This window comes from Galeopterus variegatus, unplaced genomic scaffold (genome assembly GCF_000696425.1).
Source record: "Galeopterus variegatus unplaced genomic scaffold, G_variegatus-3.0.2 Scaffold1282, whole genome shotgun sequence".
Taxonomy (NCBI): Eukaryota; Metazoa; Chordata; class Mammalia; order Dermoptera; family Cynocephalidae; genus Galeopterus; species Galeopterus variegatus.
This window is the reverse complement of record NW_007727393.1, coordinates 100,145-114,554: the sequence shown is the minus strand read 5'-3', so window position 1 is coordinate 114,554 and position 14,410 is coordinate 100,145. Positions and strand designations below refer to the sequence as shown.

Below are 14,410 nucleotides of genomic sequence, written 5' to 3'. Positions count from 1 at the left end.
GTTTTTGAAACATGTGACTATATTACCTATTCAAAATAAATGAAAAGGGGAGAGTGTGGTGATGGTGGCAAGCAAACAAAACAAACCACTAAAGAAAAGAAGTCCCAGGATCAGACATTCTCTAAGCACTTGTTTCTGTTCATTTTGAGCTCAGCCTTGACCTTAGAACCAACTGGAAACTGATTATATTGACACACTTTTTGGATTCACATTGGACTTCTTTGAAGGCTGATCTGAGTATAAAATCAGGGAATGTCTTTATTTAAGAAAAAAAAAAGTAAAACATAATAGCAATGACCTCTCCCATTTCGAGGTGAGGGAACAGCTTCCCCGGGTCCTCGGTGTGCAGGCCCCACAGTGTTATTACCATGGGGCATCAGATCAGAAAATGGCCTGGGAAGGCTAGCTACATGCTGGGTGCTCCTCCCTTTTAACTCTGGCAAGCCTATGAGGCAGGTGCTATTTATTATAATCTGCATTTTATGAGAGGCACAGAGAAGTCAAGTGACTTCCCCATGGTCATACCGTTGCAAGGGGGGCTCGCCCTCCCAGCTGTTTCCTGTCTAACATAGTTGGACCCGCTTCCTGCAAATCAGTTCTCTCTCAAGAGCCAAAGAAGTTCTGAACTGGTGCAATCACAGGCACCGTGACACAGAGTTGGGGGCAGGGCTGTGCCTCGCATTTCCAGGTCCTCTAGGAGGCCTGTAGCATTCCCCACAGTCCCTAATGGGACTTTGCCTTCTGGGTTCAAATACTCAGGCTCTGCCTCCCAGCTGCCAACCACTTGCTCTGTGACCTTGGGCACGACCCTGGCCCGCTCTCGGGGCCAGTTTCCAGGTGTTAGTAATGGGGGCGGGGTTGGCACCCTGTGATGGTCCACATCTCCCCAGCCGGCCTAGGCAGAGCAGTGCAGGCTGCAGTAGTCAGCGGAGGAGAAGAGCCCCAACACGTTGACCAGCGGGAACATGAGCAGGGCTCCGAGCAGCGAGCCCAGCTGCACCGCCGCCCCGCACCACAAGAGGGCGCTTCGGCTACGGTCGCGCAGGATCACGCCCAGCATCACCTTGACGTAGCTCAGACAGCCAGTGAACAGCACCCATGAGATCACCTGCGGGGATGGGGGGGGACAGATGAAGAGTAAACGGAGCTTGTGGGGTGAGCCCCAGGGGCGAAGGGCACTCATAGGGTCACCTGATAGGGCTAAGAGAAACCCACGGAATAACCTCTAAGTGCAAGGAAAACCTTGTGGGAGTGACCCTGCAGGGCTAAGTTGACCCACAAATGGCATGAGTTGACCTGCCATGAGTTGACCCACGAATGGCAAAAGAGAACTCAGTGGCTTTTCCAGCCCCGTGATCAATTCAAGGGCATCCGAGAGAAGGCCACAGCTGAGGTGCACATGGTGGGAAGAATGTGGCATTCAAGGAAGAGGCTGGACACATCACCTCAGTTCCTGAAGCCTCCTCTCCCAAATGAAGAGCAGGCCCTCCCACCTGGGGCTTCCTGAGAGCACCACAGAAACTTTGACCAATAGAAGGGGCTGTGCCTGGGGTTTCCCCAGGCTTTGGCTAAGACATGGGGGGCTTGGGAGGGCGGAGCAGCCTCACAGGCCAGGTACTTACGATGAGGACTTCTCCACCCCAGTGGCCCTGCATGAGGGGGCAGGGGCTCATCACTGCCATGGCCATGTTGTAGGCCCCAAAGCCAGTCCCAAGTATCGCAAGGACCCCCAGGAATGGCAGCGACCTAGAGTAGAGTTGGGGACGTAAGCAGAGGAGGTGAGAAGCCTGATCTCTGCCCTCTGCATCCCCAGGGGCCATGTGGAAAATTCCAGGCTACCTGGCTCAAGTGGGTCAGCTGGCTCCTGAGGGGCAGGAGTGGGTGAGTCACTGGGACTGTTAAGGGCAGGGCCCAGCATCCCAGCAGAAGAAACAAAACAGACTCTGATGCCAGATGGACCTGGTTCAAATCCCATCATTTAAGCTATGAGACTGGTCCCTGAGCCTCTGTTTCTTCACCAGCAAAATGGGAGTCTTGCAGGTCTGTGGTAACCTATAGGAGCAGTGTGCAGGGCCTGGCTCCAGCCGTGGGTCCCACCTGGTTTTGTGTCTGCTGCCATTTCCTCCTGCAACACCCCCAGCTTCAGCCAGGAAGCCAGGCTGATGAGAAGGTGCCTTTGATCTCGGTACTGGCACTGCAGGGTGTGCTGTGACCTTGGGTGACCTCTGTCTGCAACACGAGGTTAGCATGATCTCTAGGGGCCCTGGCCAGCAGCTAGCTTGGCTGCGCAGCATCACTCTACAGGGGACCTTCCATGCAGACCTTAGGTTGAACTAAAGACACTGCCTTTCATTTGAGGTCCTTATCCCTGGGGTCCCACTATCCACAATCTCCAGAACACCAAGACTGCTCTGACCCCTGGGTGAGAGTGAAGAGGACTTCCTCTGCCACTAAGGCCTCTTTCTGCTCCAAAATTCGTGGATTCCATAACTCTCAGATTCTGTATTCCAAACAGATCCTGCAGGTCTAGGCCGCTGGTCTTACTTCCCCATATATTCCCATCTTCCCTCCAGGGCTTTTAAGCCCCAAGAGAGAAAAGCCAGCTTCCTGGTGCACTGACATGTTCTGTCCTAACTCTCCTGTCCTCACTCTCCTCCTTCCTGGGCTGGGCGAGGTGAGTGTAAGCAGGTCTGAAAGGCCAGCGAGGGCAGGCAGGACAGAGGGGTGGACAGGAGGCTGTAGGACCTAAAATTTCAAGATCCCAAGGTTTCTCCGATGAGGATCTGAGGCCCCTGCATCAGAACCGCTTGAGCATATTAAAAATTGAAATCCCAGGTCCCAATCCAGGAAGTACAACTAATATTACCTCCATTTTTCCAGATAAATATCTCTGAGGCACAGAGAGGTCAAGTGACTTGTCCAATATCACACTGCCAGTAAGTGGCAGAGCTGGGATTTGAACCCAGGCAGTGGAGCTCCAGAAATCATGTTCTTAACCACCACCCACACAGCCCAGGAGGTATGAACAGTAGAATTTGGGGTTCTGGAACAAGGTGCTCCCCAACCCAGGGTTCCCCAGGGCCAGACCTGTTAGGCAGGAACATGGAGAGGAAGCAGGCGAGGGGGTTTGCCATGGAGCTGAGGGTGGCGGACAGGTGGTAGGCAACAGGCCCGTAGGACAGGCAGGAGTAGGTCTGCACTGAGGGCAGCACGCCGTTGGTGAGTGCGTTCACAAAGGCCACCAGGACATAGATGAAGGCCAGGTACGCTGGGTGGTGGGGGACCACTTTCTCCTCCAGATGCCCCTGGCCCTTGCTGCTGTCCACCGGGCCTAGGGGGCCCAGCGCCTTCTCCTCCCGTGGCCGGATGGAGTGCAGGGTGACCTGGGAGCTGAGGAGGTCTTCCACGGAGCTTTCCCAGCGCCTGGGCTGACGCTGGAGGAGAAAGAAAGCGACGAGGCAGCAGGCCATCATGAAAGAGAGCAGGAGAAAGAAGACCAGGGGTGAGAAGTGGGCAGGGAGGTAGCGGCTCTGCAGAGAGACCACGGGGGCTGACGTCCAAGGGAGGTCAGGGCCAAGGGTGCTGTGAGCTCCCTGGGGAAAGACAAGAAAGGGCCAGTCAGATGCCTGGGGAATGTCAGAATGCAGGTAACAACAACAATATTGACGATAGTGAGAAAACAGAATACAGGTGAATTGCTGTTAATAAATAACTGATACACAAATAACTAATAAGGTAATAATAAGAATTGCTTGCACTACTGACTGCTCAATGAACACCAGCACTTTGCATGCATCAGCTCTGGGTCCTCCTAACTGCCCTGTGCATGGGGCCCACTATCCCTCGTTTTAGAAGGAATTGAGGTCAGAATGGTTTGTTACTTATCTGAGGGTCATGGGGAGTTTGCAGCAAAGCCAGTCCACCTGGTGCTTTCTGAGTTGGAAGCTATACCTTTTACCACTCTACTTTCCCACAGGGGTGGCATCCACAATTACGTTCAGAGGAGGGGCTAGCCAGGGACTGGAGAGCTGTCCACCCTAAAGGCTGCCTCCACCCAAGGTCACCTTAGGGCAAAGTGGCCTGGTGTGGCCAGATCTCTTTTCAAGAGATGTCACACACCTAGATTTGTATGCTAGCATGTGAAATTTCAAAAATTTAAAATATCAACTCTTTCAAACACACAAAAAATGCTTGCGGGCCAGTGTGGTTTGGGGCCACTGCTGCTGTTATGCTGTTTGGTTTGGATGATTCCAGACATATGTAAATTGTCCAATATCCACTGATAAAAAGTTTGAAGTTTTAAGAACATGAGGAATCAAAATAAGGTCTAAAGTCTATGGTTCTCAACCCTGGCTATGCATGGGCATCACCTGGGGAATTTTGAATAAACATAAGTTCACAATCCCTTATCTGCAATTCTGGAATCCAAAAAGCTTTGAAAATCAAAATGTGTTCATGAGTCAGTTGGTAGCAACAGTTGAGTGGATTTGAGGCTGTTTATAGCCCTCATCTAATCTACCCACTGGGCGTGAATGCTGACAGGAAGTGGTGTCACTGCGCTGGATTGCTGGGTCACCGGCACCACCGCAGCCGCGGGCCAGGGTAGGCATGCTCTATCACCTAAAACTCCAGATTCCAAAACAAAATCTGACCCTGAGGATTTCAGACAAGCCCCCTCTGCAGAGAGTCTTATTTAACTGGTCTGGATGTGTATGGGGCCCACTGGTATGTTTCAGCAGTTCCCCCAGGTGATCTAAAAGGCAGCCAGGTCAAGAGCGCTGGTCTAGCACCGTCTAGGAAACAGGAGCCTTCCGCATGATGGCTCTTGTGTTAGCGCTTAGGACACACCACCCCCAAATAGGACTGTAGGATTCCAGAAAATGCCACCCCCAAATAGACATCTTGGGTACATCTTGATTATTTTGAGCTGGTTATTTTGAGAAACTGCACACTCAGGTGTAGCTCTGAAAAGTTGCGTTTTTGTAAAGGAAATTTACATCTATAAAGGAAATTTACATTAGTAAAGGTATATATACCAGGAAGAGAAAGGTGACAACCGTTATCACGGAAAGCCTTTTATCTGTGTAACAAGACAATGTCTAGTCACTATGCATTTTCTCCCTTCGCCCTCCCTCCAGCGCCTATTCTTTTCTGTAGCTCAGGAGGCTATAAGCTTCAGTCATCGGGCCCTTCTTTGAATCTCATGTTTGTGGGCCTCTGAGTGTACGTACATAATTCAAATGGATTTTCTGCTGTTAATCTGCTTATGTGAATTCAATGTGTAGACCAACCAAAGAACCTAGTGGGGCAGAGGGGAGCAAATGTTTGCCCTCCCTGCACTTGCGATCAAGCACAGAGTGCTGTGACATGGCTCTGGTAACGCTGGGTACCTGTGTGATGTTGGTCTTCCTGGTGGTCACAGGGCTTGGGGTGGTGTCTGATGTCTCAGTGACGTTGACGCAGGTGGTAAGACCCGAGCCTTGGGCAAGAGCCACCAGGGCAGGCAGGAGGCCGCTGAATCCTTCACCCACAAAAAAGGTGGTGAGGTAGTGTGTGGGCAGCCGGCTCATGAAGGGCAGGAAGGTGACAGAAGAGGTGCAGTCCACCAGGGCCAGGAGGAAGGTGAGGACCATGAAGGTGACACTGTGGGGACCACCCAGCACCCAGGAGGTCACATTCCAGAGGAAGGCAAAGAGGATGCATGCAATGGTGCCCACAACCAGCACGGTGAAGATAACAGGCACCTCGGAAAGGCAGCCAGGACAGAAGTGATGGAGCAGGGTAACCAAGAGGGGGCTGACATTGGCCAGCTGGATGATCACTGTGAGGTAGGAGGGCAGGTACCAGCCCTCAGGCAGCTCCGTCACCAGTAGGGGCAGCTCTACCCAGAGCCCATTGATGGCCACCCAGGAACCCATCCCGAAGGTGCAGACCAGCAGGTGCATCAAGAAGGCCATGGTGGTGTCTGCCCTGGGCCAGAGGCTGCGGCCTCCCCAGACCAGTCTGCCGCGGAGCTGAAGGAGAAAAACACCGGGTGAGCAATTTCAAGTTCACTGCCTAGTGAGGGACTGTGCTTTTGGGCCCAGGGTTTTTCTCTTATCACTCTCCTCCCTAGGAACAAGCTGGCTTTTTAATTAGCAGAAAACAGAAATTTTTTATAACTATCCTTCAAGTGGGTTAGGTTTTCTTAACCATGACTCATAAATCCTGGTGCCACAGGAGAAAAGTTTGATACATTCAAGTGCATAAATGTTAAAACACAGGAAAACAAAACAAAGAAAACGACTTCTGCAAAAAATACCAACAGCAAGGTCAAAGACAAAAGACAACCTGGGGGGAATATTTGTAACATAAATCACAGACAAAAGGCCTCATCTTCATAATATAAAAAGAAATTTTAGAAGTCGAGAACAAAAAGACCCAACAAAGAAGCGGGCCAAGGACATGAACAGTTCAGAGAAAAAAGTACAAATAAGCCTTAAACATAAGAAAAGATTGTCGCCTTCATTCACAACGGGAAAACAACCCAGAAGTGCCACTTCTCACCATGAGTTTGTCCCAGAGCCAAAGGTTACCTGCCCTGGACAAAATGAGTTAAGTACGAGATTATTATTCATTGTGGCCTTGTTGATAATGAGATGGGAGGTGCTCAGTCTCCCTGGGTTCGGGTTTCTGGACACACCTCTGGGTTTCAAGCCACTCCCTGATGTCTCAGACCCCTCCTCGAGGCCCTCCCCTAGAGGAGAGTCACTGTTGCTGGTTGGTTCTATTTTTGGCACCAACTTGGGGAAATTGAGACCTCAAGGGGCTGACCTATCCAGTGGCTGGGCACGATCCCTAGAAAGGGGTTATATAACCCTAATAGCCGATCATGCTCAGCAGAGTGGAATTTATATTCATTAGACAGCACAAATATGTATTAGACAGCAAAACTATAAAAGTGTGATCCCAAGGGCTGGCTTGTGGCTCACTGGGTGAGTGTGGTGCTGACAACACCAAGTCAAGGGTTAAGATCCCCTTACCCGTCATCTTTTTAAAAAATATAAAAGTGGAACCCCGGCAGAAGGCGGGCTGCTGCTCACTTTCCTGGGGCCACCCCGTGCTTCTCTGGCTGAGGGGCTGTACCCTTTCTTTTCGTATCAAACGTACTTTTAGTAAGAGGCTGATTCACTCTCGTCAGCCAGCCTGCCCTTTGTGCTAAACTTTAAGTATTTCTTACTTTTGTATTAAACCTGGCGCGGGTCCTGCTCAGTCTCTGGAGCTAGGCCACACTCTGTCTGTGAAATCTGTATCTCTTATTCATTACATTAAACCTGTTCTCACTTTCTACTGTGACTCTGCCCTTGAATTCTTTCCTGTGGCAGAGTCAACAATCTGCTAAGAGGATGGGGTGGGTTGAGGCCGACTATTAGGCCTCCCAAGAGCTTCTCTGGCATCAGTTGATAGCAAAACATGGGAGACAACCCAAATTGCCATCAACAGAGGAAGGGCTTATTAAAGGGACTGTCTACCTGCTGGACCAAACACCTGTTTAAAGGAAAAAGGAATGAGAAAAGCAACCGGCTGATAGGGAAAGGTCTCCAGGCTATGTTGATAAGTGAACAAAATCAAGGTAGGTAAACAGCGTATCGCCTTATTAATGCAGAAGAGGAGGAGGTAAAATATGTTCTCTTTGCTTGGATTTGCATAAAGCAACCCTTAAAGGACACACAGGAAATGCTGGGTATACATATCTTTTTATATAGTTTTGATCTGCTAACGATGTGAACATATAAAAATATGGTTGCCTGAAATAAAATTTCAATCTGGTTTTCTTTTGAAATTATAGAACTCTCTAGCTGGACAGGCCTTTGAAGACCACCTACTCTACCCTTCCAGAACTATTCTGCCATCTGTTTCCCACCTTCCCAATTACCAGTGTCACTCCACCTGTGCTGTCCCTTAGTCTAAGCCAAAATATCAGAGAAGCCAGATGGTCCTGGAGCCAGCTGCTTGGGCTTGACCCCAGCTCTGCCACTTACTAGCTAGGTGACTCTGGGCAAGTGACTTTGCCTCTCTGTGTCTCATTTCCCTCATCTGTAAATCGAGGACAATGATAATATGAACCTTATGGTTTCTAATGAGATGTAAATATGTTAGTGAGTTTATGTTGTTTTAAACGGTGCCTGGCACATAGTAAGCATTCACTAAGGGTTAGCTCTTATTATTGTGAAATGCCAGGTTTGGCAACATAGTTGTTTTTCTTTTTTCCCCTTACTAATTTACATAAGAATTAATACATGACTGGTAAGATTAAAAAAGGAAAAAGATTCCCCCATGAGGCACCAACTGAAATCACCAGTGGTATATGCATCATGTGAGAGACATGTCGGCTGGGCCAGTCACCTCCTTTTATAGAAGGGAGACAGGGTCCAGAGCAGTGGAGGGGCTCTGCTGAGGCCGAGGTGGGATTTGGAGGTCACCTGCAGCAGGCAGCCTGCCCAGGGTGGTGTTGGGACCCCTCAGCTCACACATCAGTCTTTCTAGTACATGCAGGAGTGTCCTTTGTGGCTACACCCCACCCAGGAAACTCCAACACCCCGGCAGCTCCTCTCCATGGTTCCCAGGGCCTGAACTCCCTTCCTTCTACCTCCACTGAGGAAACCCAGTCCTCAGGTGCCACCATGGCCACCCCCCTACCTCTCAAGGAACGTGGTCAGACCTGCTTTCAGTCCTGCTCCACCACCTTCCTTCTGGGGGCCTTACGCAAGTCACTGCAGCTCTGTTTTCTCACTTAGGAAGCTGACCTAACAGCCTGGCTCTGGTGAGCCAAGAAGACCCACAGAGAGAGGGGAGGCCCCGGGCAACACCCTTCCGCGTTCTTCCCTCCCCACCTTTGCCTGTGCTGTCCTCCTCATCAGAGATCCTGTCCCCAGCACACCTCCTTGGGCTGCCCAGCCTTCACAGGTGTCCTCACCTGTGCCCGATGGTCCCTTCATTTAAGGTTTTTCTTGTGTGGAGATATGAAGATATCTGGAGACTGAAGCTCTATGAGGGCAGGGGACTGATTTGGAGTCTGGCATTGGAAAGGTGGAGGGCTCTTCTCAATGATTTAGCTCAGGATTTATAAATTGGTAACTCACTAGCCAAAGCCAGGCAGCAGACATGTTACTTTGGTTTGCTCAGTGTTTTAAACAATTAGTTACTGGAAACCGCAAGTCAGGAGATGGAATACAAGGTTCAGGATTTCTGGTTTCTCAGGAATATTTTGGAAGACCTGGCCACACCAGCTTGCATGCCTACATGGCAAAAATCCCTCTTGCCTTCATTAATTTAGGCCCTCCCCTGCCCCTCTCCCCCAAGACCCCCTAGGCACTGCAATTCCTGATTAAGGCCAGCCCTTATGTTTGGAGGGAGATGTGGCTTGTGCAAGATCCGTCACTAGCTGGGGGTAAAGCAGGGGCTGGAGTTCAGTCTTTGACTCTCTCAGTCCCAGACTCTGAGCATGGCCTCCGGTCAGCTTAGTGCTCTCCCTTGAAGTAACACCCAGAAGCAGACACTTGGGTTCAAATCCCACCTTCAATCCTTACAAGCTGAGCAAGTGTGCCATTCTGCTATTCCTTCCTCCTGCCATCTGGAACTCAGATGTGATGGCCTCCAGCTGCCATTTTGTACTATGAGGGATGGGGTGGAGGCTAGATGGGGACTGGACTCCCTAGGGATTTTGTGGCAGACAGCAGCCATACCAGCTCTGTTCTGCACTATTTTGTTTGTTTAATGTTGTTGTTGAAGTTATAAATAAACCTCTATCTTGTTTAAGTCACCCTTATTTTATATACAGCAAAACACTGGCTAAGTGTACAGAGACTTATGTTCAAGGATGCATATTGACTCATTGTAGTAACTAAAAACTAATGAATACATTTACCTCCTTTACCACCTATGCCCTGACTCAGAAACTCAGGTCCTGTCCCCACCAGGATTTGATCGAAAATCAAAATCTAACAAAAGTAGTTGTTTAGACAACACCTTAAAAAAAACACTGAGAGATTATGAGAAAACTTGGGGGCAAAGGTCTTCCAGAGAAAAAAAAAAAAAAAAAAAAAAAAAAAGAAAGAAAGAGAAAGAGGGAGGACGGAACAACGAGTTCTCCACATGGAGTCTGAAGACCCAGAGTCATTTCATATTGATAAGGACTATAATTCATAAAGGAGTCATAACTATAGTATCTCTGCTCTGAATAACATTTCCCAAAATCGTCTCAGACATGCCAGCAGACAGGGATAAGAGCCCCGTGCAGTGGTGCATTGACTCACCGTTCTAGGTCACGACGGCAGAAGTACGAGCAAAATAAACAAGGATGTGGAAGAGGCAATGAATGGCACACCTAATAAAAAGAAGTAAATAATTAAACGGAGGAAGCAAACTTGCAGAAGATGGTTACCTTTGCCATCTGAAAAGCTATTAAGCTAATAAGAAGGCCCAGCAAGGTGTTCAGTTACACATTTGCAAACATCGGTAGCTGTCCCCCAGAGGGCAGCCACAGGGATGGGAAGGGGCTGCAATCGGCACTAGGCATCAAAAGCCCAAATCTCCACTCCCCACAGGGCCGAGTTCTCTGGGTTCTGACCCAGGCTCACCATGGCTGTGTAATCGAGAGAAGTGATTTGGCTCCGTGAGTCTCTGTTCCTTTATCTGGAAAACAGGCAGGCTGGTGGTGTGGCCCAGCAAGCCCCATGCCCCTACCGTCCACTGCCCTTGTCTACTCCCCAATTACCTCCTGTTTCTCAAAAGTGCCACGTGCCCCTGGACTTGGGGGACACAGCGAGGAACAGCCACCAATGACAACGAAGGGCATGGTCTAGGCAGAGGGAACTACATGTACAAAAGGCCTGGCTATTTCAGAGAACTGAGGAGAGACTCAGAATGGCTGATGCTCAGTGTGTTGGGGATACTTTTAAAAGATGCATCTACATTTTCTATTTTTTCTACAATGACCTTGCAGTCTTGTTCATTCATTTAGCCAGTATTTATGGCACACCTACTATATGCTGGACAACAATCCCTGCTCTCAGGAATGTGCGGGAAGCAGTCACTAAGCACAATAAAGACAGAAATATGGAGCAGTCAGCTGGTGGCAAGGGCTGCAGAGGAAAGCAAAGCCGGGAGGGCAGGGAGAGCTGCTGCAACCTTCAGCGGGGTGTGGAAGGAAATGCAGGAGGGATCCATGTCTGGGGAAAGAGTGGTCCAGGGAGGAAACAGCAAGTGCAAAGGCCCTGGGTGGGACTTAACTGCCACAGCCCAGAAACAGATCTTGGTGTTCAGAGAACAGGTAGGAGGCCAATGTGTCTGCAGCAGTGGGAGTGAGAGGCACAGGGAAGGAGACAGGGGCAGGTCACCTATGGCCCTGTCAGTGAGACTGGCTGTTGTGAGAATAAGGAGGAAGCAGGAGTGAGCCTGTTAGCCAGTTAGGAGCTGCTGTGATGACATAGATGAAAAAGATACCAATAACAACAACAGCTGCCACTTATCAGCTGTATATCATGCCAGGCCCTGTGCTAAAGCTCTTTACACACGTTATCTATAAAATCCTCTCAACAATCCTGAGGTAGGTATTATAATAAAACGATTACCTCCATTTCACAGATGAAGAAGCTGAGGCTCAGAGAGGGAAAGGAATTTGCTTGAGGTCACACAGCTCTGTCAGCCTAGGAGCCGAGATTTGAGCCCAGGCATGTCTGACTGCGGACCCAGCCCTCTTCGGCAGCCTGGGGTAAGGGGTTATGAAGAGGCTGCAGGGGCCTCACTGAGCAGAGTGGTTTTCCACTTGCTGCCAGCCTCTGTAGTGTTGGGGCGTGGGAAGCAGAGAAATGGGGCACAGGCCCAGGAGAACCGAGAGAGGTTCTAAGACAAGTCTGCTTCCCAAGAATCCAGGGCCCCTTCTGTGATTATGGGAGACCAGAAACCTAAGATGCTCCACAATGGGTGGGCAAACAGAGAAACCAGAAGGGTCAGTTCTAGGCAAAGGTGTCTCTTGCTTTCTTGCATCAAAAGCTGAGTGTCTCGGGCCCTAGAAAGTGAAGGGAGTTGGTAGTAGAGTTCTGTGCAGGGCCAGTGCACCCTCATTGTGTGGCTGGGCCATCTCCTCCCCCATCCTGCCTGACCTTGACCATCAAAGCCCAAGCAGCTTATGCCCCCGGCACTCTCCTGCACTCTGCTTTACACCTTCATAGTATTATCGGACACCAGCTCAGTTACAGGAGTTTATCTGAGTCTATCTGTTGAGCGTTGATCTCTCCCACGGGAGTGTAATCTCCATGTGAGCAGGGCCTGGTCCTTTCCTCCAGTGCCCAGGTGACCAACTGGCTTGCCAAAGGTGGGCCACCGGACCCTCTGGCATTGTGGTCGTATTCTCACTCTGCAGAGACAGGCTGGCAGCTGGCAGGCACCAAGCCCCGTGGGCCAGACTGGAGAAAGCCTGCCTCAGATATGTGGGCTGAGTCAGTGAGAGTGGCCCCCAGGCAACGCCAGCTGACAGCCTGGGCACTGGACGCATCCTGCTCCTGGGCAAGTGTCTGAGTTAACATTGTCTTAGGTTCCAGGCTCCTGGAGAACTTGGTAAGTCCTGCAGGCTTCTGCTTAGAGGCCGGACCTGGCCTCACTTAGTAAGACTGGGCAGGATTGGCTTGGCATTGTGCTGATAGCTCTATTGGTTCAGGTCAAAACCAAAAAGCCTAGAGGGAGAGATGGGGAGATAAAAGAGAGCGAGAGAGGAAAGTGAGATACAGAGAGGAAGAACCAAAAGCTACAAGCAGAAATGGGCAGAAAGAAAGACGCGGGACGGAAACAAGAAAAACGAGGAGCTGAGGCTGAGAAGGAGGCGAGCAGGGTACAGGCGGCGGAGGAGTGGTTGTGTGCGGGAGCCCGTGCCCAGCTCAGCTGCCCTCCTGCTGACATCCACGTGTGTCAAGAGCAGTTCTCCACCTCTCCATACCTTGGACCATAGAATTCCCCCAGAACTCATCCCAACTCAACGTCCCCATCCCATACATGTGGGGAAACCAAGGCCCAGAGAGGAGGGGGTACTTGACCACACCCTGCCCATCCCCAGTCTCAGACCGTGGCAGTCATCCTGGCCTGTGCTCCCTGGCTGTGTGACTTCAGGCCAGCTGCTCACCCTCTCTGGGCCTTGGTTTCTCTGTCTGGGAAAGGGTCTGGAAATGCCCAGGCTTGCTGGGCTCGGCTGCCAGCGAGGAGGGAGGGGGAAGCTCAGGCTGGCCTGTGAGACCGGACGTGAGTTCTCTTCCTCCTTCCCCTCCCTCCCAGGGCCAGGAAGGGCGTCAGGACTCCCACGGGACTGGCCTTGGTGGAACCTCCCCCAGGCCAGTTGCTATTCCCTCTGTGCCCATCCCAACCCCTGTGCCAAGCTGGTGAGGCTCAGCCATCTTGTTGTCCCCATGGCTTGAAGATGCAGCTGGGCAGAGGTGAGTGCGGGCCCAGGCTTTTGGCCACACGAGAGGTCTGGGGTCTGCAAAGCCGACTCAGCCTGTCCTTACTGTAACCAGCTGATGAGGAGGCCCTTCTTCCTTCTTGTCCCTCTGGCCTATCCCGACCCAACCCTGCAACCTAAAGCTAGGGGAAAGGCCATGAGCCACCTGCTAACCCCAGCAAGTGCCCCGCCCTCGGTGCCCCGTGCTCCCAGCCAGCGGTGGCCCAGGAAGTGCAGCTGTGCCCTCACAGACCTGAGCCACCCAGTTCTGCCCTCTTACCTGCTGGTGCAGTTCTCCAGCGGCTCTGCATGGGAGGGGCTGGAGGCAGCTCGGTTAGTATTAACCTGTCCCCGCCCAGAGGTGGGGGAAAGGCAGGCGGAGGGTGGGGGAAAGGGAGGGGGGGTGGGGCTCCCAGTGTGAGCCTACTGTGTGCTGGAATCTGCCCTGCAGACTGGCTAGGAGGAGAATCCTGATGATACAACAGCAACAACAAAGTGCTCACTTTAGTGAGTGCTTTCTGCCATCCAGATTTTATGAGGGTTAATCCCCACAGGGTGAAAGACCTGCCCAAGCAGCTGGCTCTGGCCCTACCCTGGGGCCTTTTGCACAGGAATGAGGCAGGTGCTGCTTTTATTCCCTACTTTACAGATGGAGAAACTGAGGCTCATAGAGGTTAAGCAACTTGCTCAAGGTGCTATAGCCGGTAATTACAGGACTGGAATTTGACTCAAACTGGCACCTACACAGTGTAAAATGCACCTAGTAACTGCTCATTGCATGTTGACTTCTAGGAATGATTCTGGCCTGTTTTTTGTGTTATTCTCCAAGATATTCATTTATTTAATGAGTGATCAGTCTCCAGGCAAAAGCTTGGGAGGAGAGGTGAGCAGATGCTGGGGAAGGAGACCAGATCCCTTGCTTAGCAGGCAGGGGCTCAGGAC

General features: G+C 50.9%; 1 protein-coding gene across 1 annotated transcript; it reads right to left on the bottom strand.

The window, feature by feature from the left end:
* Positions 1 to 591: 591 nt before the first annotated feature.
* On the bottom strand, positions 592 to 13,779 carry SLC52A3 (solute carrier family 52 (riboflavin transporter), member 3). Its single transcript, XM_008576058.1, has 6 exons — positions 13,749 to 13,779; positions 10,296 to 10,366; positions 5,391 to 6,014; positions 3,088 to 3,593; positions 1,623 to 1,746; positions 592 to 1,108 (listed from the first exon to the last, which is right to left on the bottom strand). Exons 3-6 carry the CDS (start codon positions 5,955 to 5,957, stop codon positions 896 to 898), a joined length of 1,410 nt encoding a protein of 469 aa, XP_008574280.1. The 5' UTR covers positions 5,958 to 6,014; positions 10,296 to 10,366; positions 13,749 to 13,779; the 3' UTR covers positions 592 to 895.
* Between the last annotated feature and the right edge of the window lie 631 nt (positions 13,780 to 14,410).

What these genes read in the sequence shown, in the direction of transcription:
- SLC52A3 (XM_008576058.1), bottom strand. Translation starts at nt 5,957, where the DNA reads ATGGCCTTCTTGATGCACCTGCTGGTCTGCACCTTCGGGATGGGTTCC. An exon ending in TCCATGTTCCTGCCTAACAG is followed by an intron (nt 1,747 to 3,087) that starts GTCTGGCCCTGG and finishes ACTCTACTCTAG; the next exon opens with GTCGCTGCCATTCCTGGGGG. An exon ending in GGGGTGGAGAAGTCCTCATC is followed by an intron (nt 1,109 to 1,622) that starts GTAAGTACCTGG and finishes CCATCCCCGCAG; the next exon opens with GTGATCTCATGGGTGCTGTT.